At 36.6% G+C, this 10,728-nt stretch overlaps 1 protein-coding gene across 1 annotated transcript in view; it reads right to left on the reverse strand.

Annotated features, from left to right (window-relative positions):
- LOC134791293 (sodium-independent sulfate anion transporter-like) overlaps positions 1-9,655 on the reverse strand; it is a 46,317-nt gene extending 36,662 nt beyond the window's left edge. The window contains exons 1-2 of the mRNA XM_063762296.1: positions 9,430-9,655; positions 2,051-2,229 (exon numbers count right to left, since the gene is read on the reverse strand). Of these exons, the coding sequence (XP_063618366.1) occupies positions 2,051-2,224 (174 nt within the window). The 5' untranslated portion in view covers positions 2,225-2,229; positions 9,430-9,655. The remainder of the gene's footprint in view (positions 1-2,050; positions 2,230-9,429) is intronic.
- Between the last annotated feature and the right edge of the window lie 1,073 nt (positions 9,656-10,728).

The raw sequence follows: 10,728 nt of genomic DNA on the forward strand, positions 1-10,728 counted from the left end.
AGTGTTATTATGAGACGATCGTAAATTACCAAGTAAAGAATACTCCCAAGGAGAATAGAGTGTATAGAGGCGGATTGTCAAAGTAAATTATGTAGCCACTGTAAATTTACTGCGATCTTTCGACAGAAGATTAACACTGTTAGAACGCCATTTAACTTTGATCCTTATTCTTTCACTAATATGTGTTAACTTGTTAAATATTAATATTAGCGCCATCTACTCGACACTAGGCAAAAGGTATGGTGCAATGTCTTCGAGCGATGGCGCCATAAACTTCAGCCTACGCTCGAGTAGATGGCGTTAATATTAATATTTAAAAACAAGTTAACACATATCAGTGAAAGAATAATGATCAAAGTCAAATAGCGTTCTAACAGTTTTAATCTTCTGTCGAAAGATGGCAGTAATAGTACTGTATAGTTGAATCATCGAGAGCGTGGAATTGCATATGTAGTAGTATTGTTTGTTTACAGGCATTCTATATTTGAATTTTCTATTTTCTTGTACTATCAGCATACAACCACTACAAATGCAATTCCATCTTCTCGATAATTCAACTATAGCTACATAATTTACCATGACAGTAACTCTCTATTTGAAATTCTCTTTGATACTACTATAGAAACTGTTAAACGATATGTGTTACTGCTTCCATTTCCTTGTTCATTAATAACAAATTATATATTACCAATAACACTCTGTCACGATCATGATTGCAATTTGGAAAACCGGTCAAATGCAAAAGTTTATTTAACTCGCGCATCGAATGGTCCGTATAAACTTTCAATTATCTCATGAACTGTAAATACGAAGTATTTTTGAACATTACACCTTATAAAACAACGTCCCAAAGTCAAAGTAAGTATGTCTGTATGTTCGCGAACTCGCAATTGACCGGTTAAGTGCGAGATTAATATGGAGTAACATACGTAAATTGATTTGCTCACATTAGTTAAACTTTCTATCAGTCCCGGTCACACTTACGGATAATGTATGCATTTTTAACACGTGAGTTAAGCAAGGCGAATCGTATTGTAATATTAAATTTTAATCAGCATGGTTTTAAGTATTTCTTCATTTTCTACGCATTTATGTCACACTGTGAGAAGGTAGCGGGTACATAATTTCAGATAGGTGAAATAAAAAACTGTCAATCCGGACATATTTCATGCTAAAAGGGGAGGTTGCGTCAGGGGGAGGGGATGGGACGCTAGTGTGCGTAAAGCACCATACCCAAAGGTAGAGTCGTGAAATGTAGGGGACCCCATACCTACATTCTACGACCCTTCTCTTTCCGCGCAGACCCTATCATACTACTTATGGTAACATTCCATTTCTAACCGCAGCTGCACTACCAGTACTGAACTTCATGGAAGGCAATACTGACTTCGGGTCTGCGCGGAAAGAGAAGGGTCGTAGAATGTAGGTATGGGGTCCCCTACATTTCACGACTCTACCTTTGGGTATGGTGCTTTACGCATACCCATAGTAAAATTAACAGTATTGCAGCTGCAGTTGGAAATGGAATGTCACTCTTACGTTCATTGAATGCTGGCTATAATTTGTTTTTTAATAAACAATTTGACCGAATCATAAGCACATTAAGGAAAATAATATTATGTTATGTTATGACATCCAATAAACTGAAAACTCCATTACAACATTCAAAGTTTATCACCTGTTAGGTACTCGTATTGCAATGTTATATAAATTGAAATATTTTATGAATTATGATACACGTTCAAGATTCACACGACAACGTTTTTAAAACAATGTTTTGTCATCGAGATGGATATATTGGATGTCAACAAACCATTTACTTTCTCACAACTCTTTTTTTTAAATAGTAAATGATGTTTAGCAAAACTGTGTCAATCCACAATAATTTTTCAATAAAATGTCAACTTTTTAGGCCTCATTAGCACGAGCGCTTTTACAACGCGCGTTGAAAAAGCGCTCGTTAGTATGAGCCCTAAGCTTAATTTTTTGAGTTGACATCTTATTGCAAAATGTGGGTTGACACATTATTGCTTATCAGCATCCAGTTTACCTGTGGTTCTAATCCAGCGAGCGACGCATAGGCTATAGACTGAGGTATAAGCGTCAGAGCCACAGTGATCCCAGCTATCAGGTCACCGACACCCGTCCCGAGGTTATAACTCTTCGACCATTGGAGTATTGGAAATATGCTGCCGAGCATTCGCTTCGGGTCTGGCAGCTTCATATTGCCTGAAAAAAAAAACATTAATTTGAAATATTTTTAGTATTTGCAGTGATTGTGGTTGGAGGTGAAAAATCCAGTCAGCACCAACCAATAGAGTCTGTGCGGACAGAGAAGAGTCATGGAATGTATGGGGCCCAATCCATTCCATGGCTCTTCTCTTTTCGAACAGACTAGTTAAATAGTTATCACTGTCTAATAGTCTTAAGGTGACATTCCGATTGCAACTACAGCTGCACTAACGCGACATTACTGCTGCGGCGGTAACATCGCCGCTGTAACTGGTCAATTGCCTAGATAAAATGAATGACGGATTGAACGTCACTCATTAACATAATTAATTTTACTCCATAAGATTTAACGTAGAAATCGTGTCGTCGTGCACCTAGCGAATAAATGAAACGATTTTCCACTCTCAAACCGCCAAAATATTTCCAAAACTACAAAAGGCGTGTTCAATTGTTGAACTTAAATAGGCTACTTAGTAGTTACCTAGGTACTAAGTTAGTAGTTATTTATTAGTAAAATGTTTATCTGTAACTATAATATTAAGTATTTTCTTTACTAGAACAGTTAAGTTGTTGTGGTGAATGAGATTGGTTAGGAGTTGTGTTCTGAGTAAAGTGGTTAAGTGCCTAACTAATATAGGAATTACTACTAGCTTCTTTCAACTTAGTTTTTGTGTAGCCTGAGTTTCTTTGTGATTTTCGGTCCGTAGCTACAGTACAGTCATCTGCAATAGTATGTTACACAACAAAGGCCGCAAAAATATCTGACACGATATTATTTGTAGAGCCTTAAGAGCGTGTGACATATTTTTGCGGCCTTCGGAGGGTAAAATATTATTGTAGGGGATTGTACAGTATACATTTTAAGACATAAAATTATAAAATTTTTAATAAAATAAACCTAAGGAAATTATTTATCTACCTACTATTTTCTCGTACAGTTAACGTCAAAGATATTTTTACACTGTTGCACTGTTGTAACAAGGCGAAAAATGTTAAGAATGTTTGACGCCGAGTGTACCTATTTATGTATGTGTCGCCGAAGTAAGAAAACTGAAATAAGCATAATGTAAGTATATACCCAAAATTTATTTAAGGGCTGTAAAGCTTATTTTCTAATTGAGCCCTTATCCACATAAATGTATGCTTTTGTATAACCTGTGTGATAAACTTAGCCCGGGTTTTTAGGAGGCAAAAACGTACCAGTGCTATTCATTAAATCAAATATCGATTCGAGCAATTTCTTAAACATTATAACAAATGTGACTCATCCTTGATGTAAACATTATTATTAATTAAGAGCGCTTCTTTCAATATCTATTTGCAAGTCTCTTCGGTTAATTATTTTTACAACTGTAAAAATCTGACATGGACTCAAAACATTCGGAATATAATTAAAATTAGGCACATCGGGTATCGGGTAATAAATTTAGTTCAATCTATTGTAACAATGATTACATCAAAATTACATAAAGATCTCACGTTAGACCGGGCCGTGGCCGGGCCGAAGCTTCCGGAGCTTCATTTTCTATGGAAAGCACCACGTGATCACCGATCAGCCGTCATAGAAAATGACATGTCGGCCTCGGCCCGGGCACGGCCTGGTCTAGCGTGAGTCATCCTTAATGGTACGTCTTCATTTTATCGACATCGAATTATATAACAGTAAGTTTTACTTGTCCTCGCACTTTTTATACGTCATACCAAATTGCATCCGTCAAACCGGGGTATGGTGATTACATCATGTCATGACATTTATGCACTTAAGCAATTACAGATTTAGTGCATAATTATTTTCACGGAAACGTACGAACGTGTCTTGCTATTTCAGTCAGTCTCGGTACTAAAAGTTGATTGAAGTAGCCTGACACATACGAACGTTTACGAGAAAATACGAAGGAAATGAATTGTGTACTACATCTGTACGTATAGGTACTTACTTACAATACAATACAAATACTCTTTATTGCACACCTCAATACTTACAAAGGAGCGACAACTTGTTTTTAAATCTATTTACAAAACTACTGCGATTTTGTCATACTCGTACCTATCTAGAACGTACCAGGAAATTTGCATGCGCTACATCTGTACCTACTTAAGTACAAATCGGCGGTGACGTCATCACCTTATTAGCGGTGATAATGAGATGCGTCAAGGATCGCACAGAGTTCTGGAAAACCGGCGTCTTTTCTGTAGACATTACAAAAGTTAACGATTTGGCTACATTTTTTTCCTAATTTTCATTTATGTTATGGCTGCGAATATTTGCACGAAGTATTTAAAGATATTAAGTAACATGCCTTTAAAGAAAATAAGGTTTTAAAATCCCATTATTTATGATGTCCACAGGAAGACGCATAACCTTAACTAATCCTACAATCGTTGATTGAACTCACTTGCCCCGCACGGCCTTGTCCCAGTCCAAGTTCGAAATATAGATGTAGACGAGCAAAGCACGGTGCGATATGTAAATAAGCAGTGATCGTTAATTTTCCAGCAATTTTGATGCAGCATTGTTGGTTAAAAGCATCTGTATGCCCTACTCTAGGTGGAATAGATAATTAGGGTTAATAACAGTAATATTAACCTTAACCAATCCTCTCCCTAGAAAAAAAATTAAGAAAATCCTTTATTTTTACTATGCTGTACCAAAATTGCTGGGAATTTAACGATCACTGCAAATAAGTCACTCCTACTTATGTTTGTTGTTTCAACCGGCATTGTAGGAAAAATAAAAATTAGAATAACGAAAAATGACACCGTTTTTTGTGACTCATTTGTTATTATTCACACTTCTTTTTGTTTTCCTTTCAAGCGTTCGACTATCCGTTACAGATGTCTTATTCACGTCAATTAAAGAAAATCGCATCTATAATAGGTATTCATGAATGTTTCACGATGATGATACTACTTTTCGTACATATATTTTACTAGCGACGCGCCCCGGCTTCGCACTGGTTATCAAATTATACCTACACCTAAACCTTCCTCAAGAATCACTCTATTGATAGGTTCAGTAGTTTTTGAGTGTATCGCGAACATACAAACACACAAACAGACAGACGCGGCGGGGGACTTTGTTTTATAAGGTGTAGTGATTTGGTAACTTTTAGGGTTCCGGCGTACCCAAAGGGTAAAAACGGGACCCTATTACTAAGACTCAGCTGTCTGTCCGTCCGTCCGTCCGTCCGTCCGTCAGTCACCAGGCTGTATCTCATGAACCGTGATAGCTAGGCATTTTCACAAATGATGTAGGTATTTCTGTTAATACTAATAACAACAAATACTAAAAAGTACGGAACCCTCGGTGGGCGAGTCCGACTCGCACTTGTCCGGTTTTTTTCTCTAATTGATACCTACTTCAACATACGAAGTAGTTATGGCGATACAAACTGATACTTTATAAGCTGATGTTGTCAACTCAGAACAAACATTTATTTTTTATCGCCTTCGATAAAATCCACTTGCACGAAACTCGAGAATAACCTCTCGTTTTCCTTTTTATTAAAAAAAAACTATACGGCCTTGTTGTCTTTCCATCTCGCTATTTTAAGCGATACCACAAAAAACAGAATAAAAACTTAAAACAACTTGGTTTCAATTGAAGTTTTTATTTAATGCTCAAACTGGTTTGAGACCATTTACATATTTACGTTTATTAAAACATGGTACTTACAAAATGTGCAAAAAATCAAGTGAAGTGCTTAGTTTTCCTGTACTATATAATTTCTATCATCCGGACCGGGTCTGGTGCAACCTAATGGAGCCAAAGAAATATGAAACCGCTAATTGATTATGTTTTAATTTATCACTTTAAGTTAATACATTGAGCTGGCAGTTACCTCGCTCAACGCTTCAGCCTGGCAGTTCAGCGGGGTAACGCAGCCAGCATCTTGGCGACCTTGCCAACTGGGGCCTTTTTTAGATTTCGTTTAGTTTAGTTTTATTTTATTTTAGAAAAGTTTGTATTTAGTTTAATTGTAATTTTAAGTTATTTTTATTTATGGATTTTTGACTTGTTTTTGCACCGTGTTTTTATAGAATTCCGTTAACTTCGGGGTATAGTTAAGTACGTTTATAAGAACTAAATGGCATAGTTAATTAAAAAAAAAAAATTAAAAAGTAATTGTTGTGTTGTAAAGTAATTAATGTAGCATATAGCGTTGTTGTAACACGGGCATTACATTTAACTCAACCAAACAATTGAAATCTGTGACATATCAATGTCATTTCGTACATCAATCGACCGAGATTGTACTTAAGTTTAGTAGTAAATGTATGAACTCATTCTAAACACTAATCAATATGTAAGCCGGCCCTAAGGCAAGTGTACACGCTTGTAGAGGCCTTATAGGAAAAAAATAAATTATGGATTATCTCCGAAATGGACTTAATTAGAACATCGGTGTCTTTGAGAAAGCTACTTGATTTAAGCTCAGGAATGCACCCTTGAAATTAACGGAAATCAAAAAAAACACGGTGTATATATGAATAAATTTTCAATACATTTAAACATGTCAGTAATGATTAGTATATCGATTTTATGAAGGACATTGACAGTGTAGCAGTATTTCGATATTAATGTACACATACAGTTTTTAACCTGTAAAATGCATAAGAAACTTTTTGTCCCGAAATTTTCCGTAAGTAATGAGATAAAAAGAGGATTAAAAGTTTGGATTAAAAGGAAATTTGATGACTTCCCGGAAGATGTCGCGGGTTAGGATAAATATAATTATTGTTTAATCGTTAGTTCATAAAAAATATTGAGGAAGATCTATGTTTAATTTTATTGTTTACCGGATATCGTAAATGCGATGGCGAAGGCATTGCATGAGCTATAAAAATGTGAGCGATTACAATAGCCGGCATTGAACGCAAGTTAGTGGACAATCGTTGACATTGATCAGCTGATGTAGCGGAGATCCTGCGCATAGTGATGCGAATAAAACTCACTTAAGCCTTTGTAAGGTAGAGGGAATATATTTCCCACCTGATATTGAACTTTATTTCAAAGTGTTAGGGTTAAATTTTGCATAATTCCTGACACGCTTATGCCTTATAAAGGGTCGCTACGTAACAATTTTTTTCCGTCCCATCCGGAACGTACAATTCAGCACGCTGTGTGCAAGTTAGGGTTGAAAATTCTCGAAAAAATCAAATCGTTTTCTTCAGGACGTTTTGAAATTTTAGTTTTTTTTTCGTATTATTCAGTTTTATTGGGAAAGAAACTAAACTTTTTTAAACTATAACGACAGCGTCAAAGTATGGTCAAAGTCAATAGACATTTTACAAACGATCGCCAGCCAGCATTTAGATAACAAAACACACGACTAAGCAGGTGTAGTTACCTCTATGGATTCATTATTAATGGAAAAATTAACAAATTCTTTTCAAAGTGCGTTTATTTCAGATTTTTCGGAAAAATATATAAACTAAGTGACATTGTTTTTTTCCGAATATAACTTAAAAAAACATGGCTTTTAGAAAAAAACGGGAATTTTTCCGGGTTTTTTCAACCCTAGTGCAAGTACATTGGCGGCCCAAAATATTAAGGCAAAGCGGCCGATTCTGATTTAAAAATTCGTTTTGGATGTCATTAGGCATCTCACACGTGTTAGATGCTTAAGAGCGTAAAGCCAGGAAATTGGAAAGGAACAAAAGAGATTCTTGCTATCGAGGTTCTACTGCATTTCTTATTCATTACTGCAAAGTGCATATTAGTGCAGTGTAAGTTATACCTAATCTTGCAGGTTAGTCTCAAGCCATCTTTCGCGTTTTCCTCATATAGGTATTCAAATAAGTTAGTTAACTTTGGCCACCAGGCCTATTAGACGCGCCATTGTAAGCCTTAACAGAATGCACGAAGATTCATATTACACTGTAAGACATCTTTGGACGTTTTTGGCGGTCAAGGAGTTGAACAGGAAAACTACGTTTTGCTGCTAACTACAATAAAGGATGACTCACGCTAGACCGGGCCGGGGCCGGGCCGAGGCGTCCGACAGTATGACATTTTCTATGACAATTTCTATGCTTTCCATAGAAAACGAAGCACCGGAAGCTCCGGCCCGGCCCCGGCCCGGTCTAGCGTGAGTCATCCTTAATCCGAGGCTGCACTCGTGTTTATTGAAAGAGCCTCTGCCCTTGTCACGCTGTCACGTAGATAAACACAGCCATAATAACCGTACTGCAGGCATGTTATGGTCATCGCGTTTATCACGCGCGACAGGACATGATTAAAGCGCTCACCTATTCTGCCCCACCACGCAGCAAACGTAACAGCCATTGGAAAACTCATTCAATTGTTTACATTCTTGCGTAATATATTCCAAATTCAAACTAGTTTTCTATTCTAATACTGTTAAGGTGACATTCGAATCGCAACTGCAGCTGCATTACTGGCTGCGTGGAAGCCAGTGCTGTCACTGTAAATTCCCTTAATAAAATGGGTGACGTTAGCAGCCGCATTAGAATAAATAATAGTACTACCGTACAGAAAGGAAACTTCCTACAAAACCGAAGTTTGACAGCGGTTCAGGGTCGAATCGTGCTGTCCCTTTCTAATATATGACACTGGCTATTTAGGGTTGTCAAAATTCAAGTGATTATCTTATCTGTGGTCGTGCACGCAAAACGAAGTCAAGTGGTACCAACCCTAATAATTGCTTGGAGCAATGCTGAGCCGAGCGGAGCCGAGTTTGGCCGAAGTCAGGAGTTTCGCACCCCTGGTTATGTATGGTGGAGAATTTAGAGAAGTAGACAAACTTGTTTATTAAATTTAAATTGCAAGTAAAAGTTATAAACAATAATAGGTATTGTACATTTAATGAACAATTAATTATAAAATTAAATAATAATTAATGCGATTTCCCAGTGACCAGTGAGACGCTCATATTTGGACTAATTTAGTAAATAGGGTAGGGTATACCTTTGTATCGGTATTTTCCTATAATGTGTTGTATTGATCATTTGTTATCCTAATATATTATGCAAAACATATTTTAATAAATCTTCCTTTACCTGTATTAAAATATATAATTTCGTAATCAGCTATAAAAACCTTTATTTTATAAGTATATCCATTACTGTGTCAAGAGTAAAATGAGATTTTGTCAACCGTTAATAAATATTATGTACCTATACAAGTTCTTAAATGGATTTTATCTGTTTCTATGACAAAAAAGGTAGACTTACCTTAGTATTTAGAAACACCTACTAACTAAATTAACCTTAATTTTAAATTTTATTGCACACTATTTAACCAACTTAATAACCATCACAATCTATTTTTTTTAATTGTTTCACATGTTTTTAAATTAAACAAACAATCATCTTGTCAATAATTCGCGGCTCCCGCGTTTTTCCGCCGCCTCCGCGCTTGCGCGGATTTTTTTTAACCTGCGCGTCTGACCGCGGCGCGGCGCCGTGCAAACTGCCACCGGCGACAATCATCTCGCAATCAGTCAATTTGCCATCACGACAATGTTTTTGTCATTACAACATTTACAACGCGCCCATTAAGGAAAACGCGAACTATTTAGCACTTCCATAACTTAAACTAATCTCAATAGGCCTTGGCTGTGGAGACATCGGGGTGTTGGTGCGCGGAGGCGAAAACTTTTCTCGGGGAGCTGGGGCGTCGCCTGCAGCAGAGGGGTCTCGACCCCCGCTCCGGGTCGTTCCTAGCGCAGAGGTTGTCCATCGCGGTTCAACGCGGTAACGCAGCAAGTGTGATGGGCACCTATGCGGCGGGGGCGATGCGGGGTGGGTTATTAAATTTGATTAGTTTTTATAGGTTAATTTATTAGGTTTAGTAAGTAAATACACTTTAGTTAATTACACAAACGGGTCTACCGCGATATAATTTCATTGTTTTTACCTTTAATTCCGACGTCTTTCCGTGACCACAGCTGGTGCAACTCAGCTGAAACGTCGGAATTAAAGGTAAAAACAATGAAATTATATCGCGGTAGACCCGTTTGTGTAATTAAATATGTGTACAAAACGCGAGAGTTTAAAGTGTAACTTTAGTTGTAATTTATAGTTTTAGAATTCTTAGTTCTTAAGTGAAATTAATGTTTAACGAATTGTAAACTAATAAGTTGGTCCACGTTGATTATATAATAAAATTGTGCTAAAAGGTACTTAACCTGACAATTGTTTGTAGAGTGCTATTTTAAACATCAAACTTCTATGAAATTATGAAGTATAAATTACACTTGCACTGCGTGGGATCTCAATAGGTACCTATATTGTCAACTATCAGTAGGTACTGATAAATTCCGCTACTTGACGCTAGACGTCGACTACGAAATAACTCGCGTTTTGGCAAGAAAACTGTATGGAGTTACCACTCTTTCTTTACTTATTACTCTATGATATTATTGAAGGTTAGTTAGCTTAGTTAGTTTATTACAATGTAAGTAAAATATTTTTTGTAATAAACGACGAATTTTTTTTGTAATAAGTAATACTTAAGTATTTAAAATGTTA

The sequence above is a fragment of the Cydia splendana genome, chromosome 6 (assembly GCF_910591565.1).
Source record: "Cydia splendana chromosome 6, ilCydSple1.2, whole genome shotgun sequence".
NCBI classification, from domain to species: domain Eukaryota; kingdom Metazoa; phylum Arthropoda; class Insecta; order Lepidoptera; family Tortricidae; genus Cydia; species Cydia splendana.